This window comes from Symphalangus syndactylus, chromosome 9 (assembly GCF_028878055.3).
Source record: "Symphalangus syndactylus isolate Jambi chromosome 9, NHGRI_mSymSyn1-v2.1_pri, whole genome shotgun sequence".
NCBI classification, from domain to species: domain Eukaryota; kingdom Metazoa; phylum Chordata; class Mammalia; order Primates; family Hylobatidae; genus Symphalangus; species Symphalangus syndactylus.
The window spans coordinates 124,987,500-125,005,167 of NC_072431.2; the positions used below are offsets into that span (position 1 = coordinate 124,987,500).

Consider the following 17,668-nt stretch of genomic DNA (forward strand, 5'->3'; position numbering starts at 1 on the left):
GGACTAAATGAGGAAGACAGGGCAAGTAATATTGCCGCTACAGACTCAGGGACATAAAGTTAAGTGCCTGATGTCATAGAGTTTATAAGCTGTAATGCAGATCGAGGAATCAGATTTAGTTTTTTTGGCCTCAAGTCCAGAGATACTTCCACTGACATTACTTAGCTCTGAGATCAGTTTTCTACAGAAGGAAAAACAGAAAAGGTAAATTTGAAAGATGAGGAAGAAGGAGCAGGACAGAGATGTTGCATCAGTGACTGCATCCTGAACTGGCTGTAAGTATAGGCACAGGCACTGGAGATGGATGGACAGGTAGGAAGGTGGGGCACATGGTGAGGGACAACTCAGGCTGCCTTGGCCTAATTCTCAGATTTGCAGGAGCCCTCTCTGCACCCTTGGTAGGGAGCTGATTAGACACATGTAGATATTGTCCATGACTTGTGCACAGTAGTAGATACATCTTCAGATGCAAAAAACAAAATACCCAAAATACAGCAAACTACTGTTGGGGGGTGTTTTGAACAGAGGGCAGTGAGATCACTGAAACTACAAACAGAATAATCTAATCTTTAAAAGACAATCTAAGCATCAGTGCCTTGAAGTGGAAATGGGAATTTTTTTTGTCGGCAGTTACACCATTTGATATTTGTCCTTTTCCACTGGTCACACATTTTGGTATCTTTGGGTGACAGTTTTAAAAGGTTGAATAAAGAAACTGATAATAATGGTTCTCTCCATGGCAAGGATAGGCAGCCTGGGGTGGAGTCAGAGGAAGATCAACCTTTCGTTGTGCATTTTTTTGTGTGTTATTTGAATTTTGTTACTATGCGTATTTATTACCTACTCGAAAATAAGAGAAATGTACTGCATCATGTCTACAGTGCTTCTTTGAATTCAACAAATATTTATTATTGAATAAAATTAGCACAAATAAAGCATACAGTTCACTACGTCTTTGGGATTTGGCTCTACCTGAAAGTCCCTGATTAGTACAGGAATGATGCCTGCCTAAATTTTCTGTTTTTTTTTTTTTTTTTGAGATGAAGTCTCCCTTTGTTGTCGTCCAGGCTAGAGTGCAGTGGCACGATCTTGGCTCACTGCAACCTCCACTTCCCAAGTTCAAGCCATTCTCCTGCCTTAGGCTCCAGAGCAGCTGGGATTACAGGCGCCCGCCACCATGCCCAGCTAATTTTTGTATTTTTAGTAGAGACAGGATTTCACCATGTTAGCCAGGCTGGTCTCGATCTCCTGACCTCAGGTGATCTGCCCACCTTCGCCTCCCAAAGTGCTGGGATTACAGGCATGAGCCACCATGCCTGGCCCAGATTTTCCCTGTAAAACTTATTTTGAATATACTAGGCTGTCCCTATAGATTGGAAAATCCACTAGACCTGAACCTGAACAAAGACACTCTCAACACTTATCTCCAGTTCCTAGAACAGAGCTGGCACTCAGGTATGCGCTGTAAGAATGAAAGAATTAGTCCAGTTAAAGGCGCAGCTTCAGGGAATGGGCTCTTCCTCACGTGTCTTTTCCATGGAAAGGGGAGGAGGGAGCCTACATTTTGAATAACTAACTAAATTGTTTATTAAAAGGTTTAAGGGGAAATCATATATCCTAATTTTCCCTTTTCCTTGTTCCTTGGAAAATAAGAAAAAAGATCCTGTTTTCTTATTAGTTAAAAAAAAAAAAATCTAACCTGCCATGACATGATTGCTATTCTGTATTTTGAAAAGAGAGGTAGTGATGAGGCAGTGGCATGCTCCCCAGTCAGATTTCTCCCCTGAATCCTTCAACCGAAATGTCCTTTTCCAGCTCTCAGTTGTCCTATTTAACTCTAATGTCCTCCTCCCACCTCAACACTGCCTCTCACCTTTTGTTGATTTAAGATGGGTTTTTAGGGAAGAACTTAGTCTCTCTGTTCGCCCTTGGAGAGCACTGGGCTTCTTTTTAACTGTCTTCTGAGAGTCTGTAAGAGGGACAGAAAATGTAGATGTTGCTGTCCTCTCATAGGCACACTGGGGAGCTCTGAAAAGGAGACAAACCACCTCAACATGTCTTGAGCGGCTGGGTCTCATGGGCCTCTTGTCTTGTCCATTTTGTAAAAGTGTCACCGGCATATGAAAACATTTTTTATTTGGGTATCTTCTTGAGGTCTTTAGCGTTCCTGAAGACATCTTAGTGCCTAAGAAACCCAAGTCAAGTTGAAAACAGTCAGATTCTGCTGAAAGCCTGAACTGTAAATGGAAATGAATGGATTCTGGGATTGGCCCCTCTGGTTCTCATGCATGTCTAGGGTTGGCCCAGGAAGTGGACTTAGCAGGCTTGGGCTCACTCACATGAACTCAGGCCTACCCTTCATTGTGGCGTTTGGTACTAAGAGCACTAATAATTGGTGATGCTGTCTCCCCATGAAAGCTTCCTACTGTGTCTGGAGACCTCCTCCAGACCTACTTCCATCTCCATTTGGTTCATCCAAATTGGGAGGTAACTAGATGCCTGTATCAACTGAAGACCAACAGAAGCATCATATTTTTGCTAAAAGCTACAAAATATTTGCTTACGTTCTTAAGAGATTATAATGCATTACATTATACATATATTACATGTTATACATACATAATTGTACACACATAGTGTATCAATGGCTTTAGAATTGGTGAATGGACACGATGGTGAAAGGTGATAGTCATTGCCTTTAGCTGAAAAAGACAGAGGTTGGAGATAGGCTTGTTTCATAGTTCTTATCACAGAAGGCTTGGCTTTGCTAGATTTACTTTTCATGGATAGTATTTACTAATGGGAGTAGGGAGAACATTTCAAGATATTTTCACATTTTGTCAAAAGAAGTGACAGAACAGCAAAAGGATATTCTCTGTGAGTGATTTTTAAATGGCACTTATAAGCCCCAAATTAGGATCAGAGGAAGGGAAGTTTAGGACCAAAGGAAAGTGAAAAATGGATAACTGACATCCCTATAGATGATTTTATACAATAAAGTTAGATGATGCATAATAAATACCAATAGACTATCTAACCTACTTGAGGGCAGGGACAAAGTTCTACTCATTTTTCAATTATCTACCAGTATCTAGTATGATTCTTGCCACACAAAGTGAGTCTTCTACACATTTCAGTTCAACAGGAATTATCTCAACTGTGTCTTATGTTCAGTAATTCCAGAGCCAAGCAAACTGAGACCCGAGATAGAATTTCTGAGATAGTCTTTAGTTTTGAGAAACAGTAGATACTCTGATTGATAGCAATGGAATTTCAGTTACTGAAAAGCAACAGTTAAAAGGATTCCGGAAAGGTATCATAACTGGTTTCCACACCATATTATGCCAGGAGGCCTAGTGACTGGCTCTGGAAAGTGTATTGCCTTGGATGGCTGAGGGGAATTAAGAAATTCAAATAGCAGTCAATTAAAAAAAAAAAAGATGTTGACATAGCATGGTGGCTCACACCTGTAATCCCAGCACTTTGGGAGGCAGAGGCAAGAGGATGGCTTGAGGCCAAGGGTTTCAGAGCAGCTTGGGCAACATAGTGAGGCTCTGTTTCAACAACAACACAAAATTTTAAATAGCCAGGTGTGGTAGTGTGCCTGTAGTCCCAGCTACTCAGGAGACTTGCTTGAGCCCAGGAGTTTGAGGTTACAGAGCGCTATGATTGCACCACTGCACTCCAGACTGGGCAACAGAGCAGAACACTTTTCCTAAAATAAAAAAAAACAGTGGCAAATACAAATGCTCATTTATTATATATCAACAGCACCTTTCATTAATACTAGCACATGTTCCATAGATATTTGGTACAAGTACAATATATCTCCACTCATGGCATTCTGGTAAAGTGATGGCCCATGTTAAAAATAGCTCATTATCATGGGTAAAGGGACTTACTTACGGCTTTATTTCATAGAAATCAGGCATGGCTATCAAGAACAGAAATGCCTGGAAAACACTCCAGTGGGTCACTTCTTGGAAAGAAAGCTTAATCAGTATTGACAAAAAAGGGGGAACATGTTCCAGGACTATTTGTGTTACTGATAGCAAGGAATATAGTGATTGAATTAAAAGGGGAGAAATAAAAGCAGATATTGCATTGCTTCCCAGTGGAAATACTGTTTGAATCATGTGGTAGGCTGATCGGACTCTATTCTGGGGTTTCAGTTTGGTGGACACGTTTCTTTTTCATATCTTAGGCTGATTCATGATAGTTTTGAATGATAGTTATTTTTCAATTTTTCCTTTGATCCCCAAAGACTCTTATTTGTCTCCATCTTTGTTTAGCCTGGCCGTCAGTTAGTGTAAAACAAGGGGAGATGATGTGGATTCAATAATTTAAGAAACTGACTAGCCAGCTTCACACCCAAAGTTATCAAACCTGGTTCTTAGAATCCACGTTCTCATGTCTGGCTCTTTGTTTAAAGGAAAGAAAAAATCAATAGGATGGCTGGAGGGAGACATTTCCCTATCCTCATTGAAGACTGATGAGCTGTCAGTCTATTACGTGGTATCCTGTTGAGAAACATGTGAACAATTGGAAGAGTTTATCTGATGATTGACCAGTTGTGAAATTTAGCACCCAGTAATTAATTCTTAATGTGAGAAGATTAACTTGGGAATTGTGAGTTTGTATGTGTGGAAAGGAAAACGTATTCCATTTACTTAGTTACCATGCAAAAATCAATAACCCCAATTCGCATGTAAGTAAGAAGCAATATGTCCCTTGCTGAAAAAAATTAACATCCTTCTAGCTCTTCCTTTCTTCTCCTTACAATTTTGATATACTTCTTTGGGGTGTGTGTGTGTGTGTGTGTGTGTGTGTGTGTGTGTGTGTGTGAATAGCCTTCCTAAAGGCCTGGGCTTTTTCTAAATGTATGCCTTTAATTTTTATCCAATATACTTCTCTCACAGCAACGTGTCTTGTCTATTCTATTCCAGCACAAGGCAGATGCACAGCAAATGTGAGCTGACTCTAGTCCTTCTTCTGACAACAGCCATGGGAAATTTAGGCAAAGAATGAGTTGTCTTTGCTAATACTGCTCTTTAAGCTGCAGACATAGCTAAACTCTTAGCTAATTACCCCCTGGGTCCCAGGCTTTCACTGGGGCCTTTTAAAATACACAAAGCCAAAGTGACGGCAGGAGGCCATTAGCACTACATAATTCAAGCAAACAATAAATGTGTTTATTCTGCCTGGCTACTGACCACCTGCCTTCCCATACCACCAGGCAGGTATCTATATATACGATTTCCTTTTTCCCAGTCCTGCAGAGAATGAGCCTTTCCTTTGGGCCTCATCATTTACAAAAGAAGCTTGAGCCCCTGACAGCATGCATCTCCTCTTATTTCAGCTGCTGGTACTCCTGCCTCTAGGAAAGGCCACACGGCACCAGGATGGCCGCCAGAATCAGAGTTCTCTTTCCCCCGTACTCCTGCCAAGGAATCAAAGAGAGCTCCCCACAGGCAACCATGAGGAAGCTGAGGAGAAGCCAGATCTGTTTGTCGCAGTGCCACACCTTGTAGGCACCAGCCCTGCAGGGGAAGGCCAGAGGCAGAGAGAGAAGATGCTGTCCAGATTTGGCAGGTTCTGGAAGAAGCCTGAGAGAGAAATGCATCCATCCAGGGACTCAGATAGTGAGCCCTTCCCACCTGGGACCCAGCCCCTCATCCAGCCAATAGATGGGATGAAAATGGAGAAATCTCCTCTTCGGGAAGAAGCCAAGAAATTCTGGCACCACTTCATGTTCAGAAAAAGTCCGGCTTCTCAGGGGGTCATCTTGCCCATCAAAAGCCATGAAGTACATTGGGAGACCTGCAGGACAGTGCCCTTCAGCCAGGTACGTGTTCTGGGGGGAGAGCAGGTTAGAGTTTGCAGGTGGTAGTGGAGAGCTGGGATGGATGGAGAATAGGGGAAAAGGCTGTCGGGAGCCTGACTCTAGCTTAACTACAGATTTGGTCCTTGGGCATTCATCATAGGATTTGGCAAAGATTAAGTTTCCTTCTGACCTTTCCATTTTTTCTTGGCATTCTGGAAATGCTGCAAGAATGATATGATGATACTGTCAATATCAGTAATCATTCATTCACACTGAAGACACAGAGCTTTGTTTTATTTATTTATTTTTGCATTGGAGGTGATCTACTCAGAGATAGAAGTCAGACTGTACCCTCAGTTAGGAAATTGAGAATTTAGGGTAATCACCAGAACTCGTCTGTAGCTATCTTTCCACACTCTATTAATATGTGGATGAGCAGGTCAACTGCATTTGTTGATAAGGTGGGGTGCAATGGACTCCTTCCCAAATACTCTCATATCCATTTACGATGGTCTTAATCCCTGTATTCCATACTTAACTACTTTATGGGTTTATGAGGGGCTTCTTTAATAGCTTGCTAAAGCTATCCCACAACCTCAAAGTACGTTGAGGTTCTCAGGCAAAAGTTGTCATATCATTTCTAGTATTATGATAGCAAAAGGTGATTTTGTTTAACTTATTTTCTCTTATGAGCGTTTTAAAAAATCAATCTTGATGTGAGATCATATCTCCTCCCCTTAGAAGTACCTTTCTCCTGATTCATGTTGTGTTGGCTGATTTGTAGTTATTATGATCAATTCCACGCTATTAAGACAAAGGGACATCCTACTGTCTACTTCCTCTGGTTGTGGCAATATCTACATTCCAAATGTTAAATTAAAATTGAGAACTTGCATTCGGTCCTTAAATATGAAGATATTGAACCAAAAACAATGCAGGGTAGAGTAAATTTTTATAGTCGAGTAATGCTACCCAATTAAGCAAGCAGTAGAATAGGGCAATTGACTGTGCAAGGCAGTTAAGTATTCTGCCTGAAAAGGCAAGGATATGTAGCAATGACAAGTCAATTATCAAATAATAATGACTACTCTGTTGGCCATGTGCAATTAGAAAATTACCCCTAAGAATCAGGCAATCAAGTTTCTTTTGAAATTCTTCTTTTGAATTCTATTGCTAATTAAAATTAAGATGTTTGACTCTTACATATTTTGAAAGGCACATAAAGCTAGGTGCTTGGAGTTATGAGAGGTAAAGATGATGTAATGTACAATGATTTGCAGGCATATGCATTGTAACTCTGCTTGCATACAACTTCATAGACATGAATGTACTACAGGTCTTGCAGAATAGGATAGAATTAAACCTAGAATGTTCTGATCTATTCTATGATCAATGTAACAAATACGTATTGGGAGTCTACTATGCACAAAGCACTGTGAGGAATAAAAAAGTAAGGCACATTACTTATGTGAGATAATTACCATTAGAATTTTTCAATCGCTCACATCCAATTAGACAAAATTTCTTAAAGTTTGGCACTAATAATGTAGAGTAAAATATTTTTTATGTTAACTTAGGGTTTCCCTAAAGGCTATTTAATAATTTACTCAATAAAGAAAGTTTAATTGAGGTGGTTCTATGCCCTTATAGATACCATCACTTGCATATTGCAAATTGTATCCAAAATTGGAAAACTTTGAAATTTTTAGTGTAAATTATCCTCAGATTTACAGTCCATAGCTTCTGCATTATGTGTGTTAAAGAAATAATTCAAAATAACGTAATGGAAATGTGTTTGCTTTTCAGACTATAACCCACGAAGGCTGTGAAAAAGTAGTTGTTCAGAACAACCTTTGCTTTGGGAAATGCGGGTCTGTTCATTTTCCTGGAGCTGCGCAGCACTCCCATACCTTCTGCTCTCACTGTTTGCCTGCCAAGTTCACCACAATGCACTTGCCACTGAACTGCACTGAACTTTCCTCCGTGATCAAGGTGGTGATGCTGGTGGAGGAGTGCCAGTGCAAGGTGAAGACGGAGCATGAAGATGGACACATCCTACATGCTGGCTCCCAGGATTCCTTTATCCCAGGAGTTTCAGCTTAAAGAGCTATCCCACTATTACCTTTGAAAAGCAAAACCACAACAGCAAAGATGCTGATTATTCAGTCTGAAAATGTTAAGTGGGTACATAACATTTTCAGGGAAAGGTGACTTGGAAAGTAGTTTTAAGATAGAATGATAGAGGAAATGATATTAGTCTAGTTATCAGTACATGTTTGAGACCTTGTCTCAGCTCTGCCACTAAATGGCCATAGAATGTTAAGTTGTAAAACTTTTCTCCATCTAAAGATTTTCATCTATAAATGACGGACCCGACCTAGATGATTGCTAAAATCCTTTCCACTACTAATATTCCGTGATGTATTTTCTCCAAGTTTGGGTAAAAGCCCTCCATCTAAAGAAGGAAAAGAAATAAGCGAGACCATAAAAATGGGCTCCTTTAATAGTGTGTCAAATCACCAGCAAGCAAAGAAGCAAGATAGGGAGGAGGGAAGGAAGGAAGGAAGGAAGCAAGGAAGGAAGGAAGGAAGGAAGGAAGGAAGGAAGGAAGGAAGGAAGGAAGGAAGGAAGGAAGGAAGGAAGGAAGGCAGGCAGGCAGGCAGGCAGGCAGGCTAGGTGAAGTATTTGTAGGAAAGATTCTCATGCTTGTAGTTACTTTTGCAACCCAAGCAGTGTTTTACTTGACTTCTATCAGATGATTAAGTCTTTCCACAGATGTAAGGAGTAACTTGCTTGGCTGCCTCCTTTTTAACAATCCTCCTCATATAAAGTACTTAATGTCAGGTCTCTGACTTTGAAGAAGGAACGGCGATATTACTTTTAGTAGTTTATATAGGGAAGAGGAACAATCACTGGTAGCCAAACAAGTACCTATATTATGAGGCAGGAAAAATACATGACCACTACCAGGTTTAGAGATCAATCCAGAGATGCTAATGAATGTAACCCCCCAAAATTCAATCTTCAGGCAAAATTATTTACTCACATGCATTTTGAATTAGGTAGTAAGGTTTCTATGTTTGAATGACTGTTTTTTGCTATTTAATAAAACTTTGTATTATAATTTTTATTCAGCAAGTGCCAAAATTACAAGTTCTGAAAATATTCTGGATATTTTAATGCATTAAATTTTAGTATATGAAACATTCTGAAAAATGTTCTTATATTTTTCCCTTACTTGTTTTGTCTCATAATTTAAAGGTACTATCAGGAGATAACCTAGCTGGAAGCATTTCTGGAATGTCTTCATAGACTTATGACACTGGACCAAGGGTTTCTTCTGATCTGTAAGCAGCCTTCTGTTTAAGTCTCTAAATCACCTCTCTCCTGCCTGTATTAATTTTTACACGTATATGTTACAGAACTGCATTTTCCCAGCCAGACTACTTTTTCTATTAAGTTATTCAAATTTTTATTTTTAAAAATTATTTTAATAATTAGGTTTCTTTTACTTTTAGTGCACACAAATACACACATTTCCCAGAATAACTGTTTTTTTAAATAAATCAATTTATATTTTAATTCTATTCCTCTTTAATCACACCATCTAACATGACATTCCAAAGAAGCAAAGGCATTTATATTTAGTGTATATTTTGTAACACATCGACATGAATATGAGTTACACAGATACACACATGGCATTTACATTGGGATATATTATTATACCCTTTGGTGGTCAAAGGCAACCTAGTTGGCCAAGAGATGCTCATAAGGATAAAATTGTTAAGCATTAATGATATCTCAGCTGGTCAATATATTTTGGTGCCAAAAGCTATCAAACAGCTGTCATGATTGCAATTGCCTAACCCTGATTATGAAAACCTATCTCTGCCAATTGGACTGTCCTTCTCCTCCTTGCAAATAGACTCTCAAGCCCAAACCCCAAACAATTATCTGTTTTATTCAAATTTTGGTCTGCCCTTCCCTTGCGTGTAAATTCTAGATGGGATAGTTGATAGTGGTATCAAACCTTACATTTATAGAATAATTGCATGAAATTCAGCAAAATTGCTCATATTCAATCATTTTTACTTACAAAAAAGGCAATTTACAAAGGTTGAGCATAATATGTAAGAGCATAAGAAACCAAGAGGAAAAACACAAATATTGAACATTTATTAAGTGCCAGATACCGTGCTGTCTTTTACAAAAAGTAAACAATTTAATCCTCACAAAAACTATATAAAGTAGGTAATCACTGTATTTTATGGGTAAGAAAAGCAAGGCTTTAAAAGTTTCAGCAATTTGCCTAAGAGCATTTGGAGAATATTTTCTATTTTGGATTAAAATATTTGCTCATTTGTTCTTTGTCAATTTATATTGAACTCTTCCAGGTTTCTTGCCTATAGGCCTCAAAGCTAATTTCTTTTTACCTCTTACCTAGCTCTCGTATCTGAAGGATTTTGATGTTATATCTCAAAAGAGAAATCATCTCTAGGTCAGGTTATCAGCCAAATATTTCCTTGACTCTGTTGGTCCTCATGGCACGCCTCTTCATAAATCCTGGTCTCATTTTCCTCTCATATAAAATAAGGCTGGTAATAATTACCTCAAAATTATTGTGATGATCAAGTGTACATAACAACACTTCAGAGAACTTTAGATCCTGTAAAACTACAAGGGATTAGTTTATTCTTCTCCGTTCAGATCTTCTATTTTTTAAATTTGTTTTGAGAAATTGAAAACACACAGAAAAGTGCAAAGAATAACATAACACTGAAATTCCTATCACCAAAATAAATAGTTACTATTTTGTCATCTTTTGCTTCTAGTCTTTTTTTAAATAAGCCATTTCAGATATAAGTAAAGTTCCTTCTGACCACAATACTGAGTCTTATTCCCCAAGCTTTTGCCTATAAAACACCACACCTCTAAAAATTCCTGCTTATACTTTCAATTCCGTTTTATATTTTTGCTAATTTATATATACTTCCATAAACAATATGTAGTATTATTTTTTATATGCACTACTTTAGTCAGCATGTAGTTATTTGTCCACCAACTATGTACAAGATACAGCTCTAGATGCCATGAATACAAAAAGGGAACAGGTCAGACAAGATCACTGCTTCTATAGAGCTTACGTTCTATTGGGGGACATATGCAATTTGAAAATCAATCAATTCATCAATCAATCAACTCAAAAAGAAAAATATGAGATGGCTATAAGTGGTATGCAAGTAATTAAAATATGCTAGAGATTGATTAGATTAAGTGGTCTCTGAGATGGTGACATTAAAGCTATGTGTTTTGAATTATGTACAAGATATTCTCTGTTAATTGTTCTATAATGGCATTTTTCACCACACATAATTCTTGTTTGTTTTTACAAAGTTTTTAGAGGTTTTTTCCCATCTATATTTTATCTCTATTCTAGAAATTAACTATTCCTTACAGAGAGTAGTTAACCTAGCTTTGATTTTCTCAATCTGCACAATTTCTTTAACCTGTCAATTTAATTCCTAAATAAGACTTTTATTTATCCTCTGAATTTTTACAGATAATGTAATTTATTCTATGCAAGAAACTGTGCTAAGAACCTTGGGATATTCAAAGATAAATAAGATACATTGCCTGCCACCCTGGAGCTTACAATGTAGTAGCAGAGATAATGTATGCAAATTTTAAGGCAATGATAATAGTACTTTTATAAGGACTACTAATTATTGAGTTCTTACTATGTGCTCAGATGCTTTATATTTGTTATCTCCTAGAAGTAGATATTTTATACTCATTTTTTTTGACAAGGAGAATGATAGTTGGAGGGGTTCATTCATTCAGTCCACAAATACTTATGAGTGTCTATGATGAGCCTGGTCACTGTGCTGGGGACAAAGAATATGAATAAATGAGTATAGGATTATCTAAATATAATCCCTGACTTGAAGAATCCTACTGTCCAGGAACAAGTAACTGCATGTTTTTGCTACTTGTCTACTCTTCCATATATTCTAGAATGATGATCTCTCCATCACACCCTACCCTCAGTCTCAAACACCACTATCCCAGTGAAGCCTTCTTTAACCCTCAGACAAGTTCGGGTTCATGTCTAACATGATTTCACGACACTGAAACCTTTGTTTTATAGCACTCATATCAGCTTTTAATTATATCTTTATTCTGGTCATCATTAATTAAATTATAAGGTCCATGAAAACAGGTATCATATTGCAGGAGGTTTCTTTCAGGATTGTAATCAGTGTCTGGAAGGGGCCAGCACACAGTAGGTCCTCAATAAATATTTTTTGTCCGCATGAAAGAAACAATATCAATAGGTATCATCTGCTGAGGTTATGTCATGTGTCAGGCACTGTGCCAAACACTTTCTGTACATCATTTTATTTAATCCTCATGAAACCTTATGAGGTAGGGAATATTTATAAAGATGCTAAGGCTCATATAAATAAATAACCTTCCCAAAGTATCACTGTTAGGGAATAGGAGAAGCTGAATGACTCCAAAGCCTAAGCTCTTTCTTACTATGTTATATTGTCTCAAGATAGCAAATATAGAAATATATATAAAATATAAATATTTATTTATACATATATATGCAAATATATGCACACATAAATATAGACACACATATAGATACATACAAATCAAAGTTAAAGACCTAATACTAGTCCATCCCCTCTCTGATTCTCAGAGCTCATTATTCATGCCTGTCTTACCACACCTGTAACAGTGAGGATGTTTCCAACTCCAGCAGCAGGAAACACAGCTCAGAATGTATTAAATTAAGAAGGAATGTACTGTCTCTAACAAGAAGTCTGGAAGGCAGCCAATTCCTTGGTTTGTCAAGTCAGCAGCTCTACCATTCCATCAAGGACTTGGGTTCCTTTCATCTTTCTGCTCTCTTACTTTCAGTGTGTCTTCTACAAGCTAAAACTCCTCTCAGTCACAACATGGCTGCTGCAGTTCCAGGCATCATGCTTCACTATTCACACACCAATGTCTCTCCCACTTCCATCCCTTTAAAAAAGCTAAATAAAATCAGTTATGTCTAGGATAATTGAGCAGTGGAACAAAATCAAGGAATAAAGAGCAAATGGCTGTTGGGCCACAGCTGTTGCCACTTTTTAATTAATTAAGTATTATTATTATTATTTTTATTATTATTTGAGATGGAGTCTCACTCCATCTCCCAGTCTGGAGTGCAGTGGCACAATCTTGGCTCACTTCAACCTCCACCTCCTGGGTTCATGTGATTCTCCCACCTCAGCCTCCCGAGTAGCTGGGATTACAGGGGTGCGCCACCATGCCTGGCTAATTTTGGTATTTTTAGTAGAGACAGGGTTTCACCATGTTGGCCAGGCTGCTCTCGAACTCCTGACCTCAAGTGATCCGTCCACCTTGGCCTCCCAAAGTGCTGGGATCACAAGCGTGAGGAACTGCACCCAGCCCACTTTTTAATTTATCATTATTTATTTACCTGTCTTATCTTTCCTTCTAGATTATAAACTCCTTAATGGCAAGTCCTTATATAATAACTTACGTATATCTTAACAAAGTTTACATCTTTGTTACCCTTCTGTTCCTAATATATGCTGTATGTTGTATGCTTTATATTTACATACATACATAAACATATACACGTATACATAAAACATGATTTTAATGTTTTATAAGGGGTAAAAGCTCAATACATGTAAGCTAAATGAACGAATTTTGGGAGCCACTCTTAGAATGATGGGTTAGTGTACATAGTGTGGGAAGCTTTGAATAGCAGCCAGCACATTTTAAGAATGTATGGGGAGTTTTTGAGCAGATTAGGAAGGTATGAGGTTTTTTTTTTTGCTATTTTTTTGAGACAGAATCTTGCTCTGTTGCCCAGCCTACAGTGCAGTGGCATGATCTCAGCTCACTGCAGCCTCAGCCTCAAGTGATTCTTCTACCTCAAGCCTCCCAAGTAGCTGGGCTTACAGGCATGCACCAACACGCCTGGATAATTTTTGTATTTTTAGTAGAGACGGGTTTTCACCATGTTGGCCAGGCTGGTCCTGAACTCCTGACCTCAGGTAATCCGCCCGCCTCAGCCTCCCAAAGTGCTGGGATTACAGGCATAAGCCACTGCACCCAGCCGGTATGGGTTTATAAAAGTAGTTTCAGAGGGGCTCATGAACCCCCCTGGAGTGTACACAAATGTGTGTGTGGGCATACTTCAGGGGAGAAGGTCCAAAATTTTGATGAGCTTCTCAAACAATTTCATGAGCCAAACATTTTACCAGCGGGTATAATAAATGAGAGAAAGCCTTGAGTCCAGTTGAGCCAGGGAGCTGGAAGAAACCTTGGAAATCATGTGCATAAACCTCTTCTTCTGGAGCTCAGAAAAGTTGGGTTTCTATTTTGATAACAGAGGATGAATTTTAAATATACGTTAGTGGGTCCTGTTCACCTTGTTGACTCTAATACCCACATGCAGGAGTGATGAAATGAGTGAGTAATAGTACCCTGAGCAAAGGAATGGACTTTCCTGTAATACTAGTTTTCCAAAGCGAGGACTCATTTATCCACCCACATTTCCAGGGGAGAGTCAGATTTTCATTTCGTGGGTTTCCTCCCTCTTACTCTGTTTTGTTCCTCCTCCTTTCCTCCAAAAGAAATAATCACCAGGGACCCACCTATGGGTGGGGACTTGGTTAATAATGTTTTTCAAGGAAGTATGACAACTTCTCCTTTTCTGCCAACTAAGGGAAACATGACTCCTTCATGTCCCATATACAAAAAACAAGAATTTCCAATAAGCGTGTTTTATAAGTCACAATGACATTGTTAAAAGGAAATCTGCAACCTGCCCAAACCTAAGACAAGAAATAGGTGAAAACTTAAACGGATAGACAGAGCCAACCTCCTACTCAAACTCAAGTAAATCACTGAAAGCATGCCCTCTTCAGGCCTGGAATCCACCGGATTTAATAGTGTCTTTGAACCTTGAAAAATAATGTCCTGTAGCTTTACAGGATTATGAAAACAGTGTAAACTTACCATTGAAAGGGCTCCCAAATGTGCACATATGAGCAAAAAAAAGACCTATCCCCCATTCTCCCACTTGTCCTTAAAGGAGATTATAAATCCTTTGATAGCTGTAAGAAAAACTGCAAATCGGGTAGAATTTTCTTTGGCATTCACTTTTCCTGCTTCCGGCCTCTGGTCTCCCCCTTGGGCTCCCTTCTTTTTCTTACCCTCATTTCAGGATATTCAAATTATTTTTAATGCCTCAGGTCTCCTAATTAAAGTCTATTCATCCATGCAGCCCACTGATGTATTAATTCAGTTATCATTTATTTAGAGTCTATTAAGTGTCAAGCACTGTGCCTACTGGAGTACTAAGATGGCTGACAGGCTCCTGCCCTAGAGAAGACGGAATTTTCCTGGCTGAGAGTTTGAGTTTCATTCTACAGGCAACTGCTTTTGAACCTTGGCTGTGTATATTAAAACTACCTATGAGCTTTTAAAACACAGAGGGACTGTTCCAGTGGGTGAAGATGGCGTTTGGGGATCAGCAGGCATTAGTCTATATATTTCTAAAGCTTCACAAGTTATTTTGCTGCAAGGTCAGATAATGGGGAGGTAGGGAGTCACTGAAGAATTCTCACCACATGAATTCTGCACTCCTGAGCAGATTTCTTCTAGAAAGAAAATATCGTGCTGTTCTCATAACCCTTTTTGATCCTCCTGTTGTTTTCCACTGAAACTCTCTTCCAGGCTCTTATAGATTTCAGTTCTACACAATTAAGGAGTGACATTACTCCTACCCATTAACTTAATTGCATTTTTAGCTCAGAGGAAATAAGGGTCTTTACCTATGTTGATTTTTCTCCTTAAAATAAGTTGCTCTTTAAACAATTTTCTAAATTGACATTAAATTATACACATTTACTGTTTATAACATATTGTTTTTTAGTAAGTAACATTGTGAAATGACTAAATCCAGCTAATAACCATAACACATTACCTCACATAGTTACCTTTTTTGTGGTGAGAATACTTTACGCTTTTAGCATTTTTCAAGAATACAATGTACTGTTACCTGTATCCCCATGTTGTACAATAGATCTCTTGAATTATTCCTCCTAAGGGAAATTTTGTCTTTTGACCATCTCCCAACCTGTTCCCAGCAACCATCCCAGCTCCTGGTAACCACCATTCTACTACTTCTATAAGATCTTTTCTTGTTTTAGATTCCACAGGAGTGAGATTGTGCAGTACTTGTCTTTTCATGCTTAGTTTATTTTACTTAATATAGTGTCCTCCAAGTTCATCCATGTTGTTACAAATGACAGGATTTCCTTCCTTTTTGAAGTTGAATAGTATTCTACTGTGAGTATATACCATATTTTCTTTCTTCATTCATTTATTGATGGACACTTAGCTTAATTCCATATTTTAGTGATTGTAAATAATGTCGCAGTAAACATAGGAATGTAGATATCTCCTTGACATCCTGATTTTATTTTCTTTATATATATACCCAGTAGCGGGACTGCTAGGTCATGTAGTATTTCTGTTTGTAGTTTTTCAGGGGACTTCCACATTGTTTTTCATAATGGCTATACTAATTTACATCCCTACCAATAAGGTGGTAGTTTTTCCACATCCTCACCGATGCTTATCTTTCATCTGTTTGATAATAGCCATTTTAACAGGTGTGAGGTGACATCTCACTGTGATTTTAATTTTTACTTCCCTGATGATTAGGGATGTTGAGCCTTTTTTCATATGTCTGTTGAAGATTTGCATATATTGTGTGGAGAAATGCCTATTCATATCCTTTGCCCATTTTTAAATTGGATTACAGTAGCTTCCCCCTTATCCACAGAGGATGTTTTTCAAGATCCTCAGTGGATTCTTGAATCAGTAGATAGTACAGAACCCTATTTATACTATTTTTAAAATTTTGACAACAGAGATGGCTGCTAAGTGACTAAAGGGCAGGTAGCATATATAACATGGTTATGCGGGAAAAACAGATGATTCATATGCTGGGCAGATGAAGTCAGACAGTGCAAGATTACATCACACTTCTCAGAATGGCACATGACTTAAAAATTATGAATTGATTATTTCTGAAATTTTTCATTTAATATTTTCAGACTGTGGCTGACCACAGGTAACAAACCACAGAAAGCAAAACCACAGATAAGGGGGGACTACTATATTCATTTTCTTGCTATTAAGTTGTTAGCATTCCTTACATATTTTGAGTATTACCCTTTAACAGATACATATTTTGCAAATATTTTCTCCCATTCTGTAGGTTGTCTCTTCACTCAATTGATCGCTCCCTTTCTATGCAGAAGCTTTTGTTTGATATAAATCCATTTGTCTATTTTTGCTTTTGTTGCCTGTGCTTTTGGGGTCATATCCAAAATAAATCACTGCCCAGACCAATATCATGGAGCTTTTCCCCTCTTTTCTTCTAGTAGTTTAACAGTTTCAGGTGTTACATTTAAGTCTTTAATCCATTTTGAGTTGATTTTAGTATGTGATATGAGATAAGGGTCTAATTTCATTTTTCTGCATGTGAATATCCAGTTTTCCTGACACCATTTACCTTTCCCCATTGTGTGTTCTTGGTGCCTTTGTCAAAAATCAGTTGGCTGTTGGTGCATGAATTTATTTCTGGCCTCTCTATTCTGCTTCATCTGTCCATGTGCCTCTTTTTAATGCCAGTACCATGCTGCTTTGGTTACTATAGCTTTGTAGCTTATTTTGAAGTCAGGTAGTATGAGGCCTACAGCTTTATTCTTTTGCTCAAGATTGCTTTAGCTATTTGGT

The 17,668-nt window shown here is 38.3% G+C and overlaps 1 protein-coding gene across 1 annotated transcript; it reads left to right on the forward strand.

The window, feature by feature from the left end:
* Window positions 1–5,148: 5,148 nt before the first annotated feature.
* CER1 (cerberus 1, DAN family BMP antagonist) lies at window positions 5,149–8,405 on the forward strand. Its single transcript, XM_055294553.2, has 2 exons — window positions 5,149–5,845; window positions 7,631–8,405. The coding sequence occupies exons 1-2, from the start codon at window positions 5,339–5,341 to the stop codon at window positions 7,925–7,927; spliced, it is 804 nt and encodes a 267-aa protein (XP_055150528.1). The 5' UTR covers window positions 5,149–5,338; the 3' UTR covers window positions 7,928–8,405.
* Window positions 8,406–17,668: the final 9,263 nt, after the last annotated feature.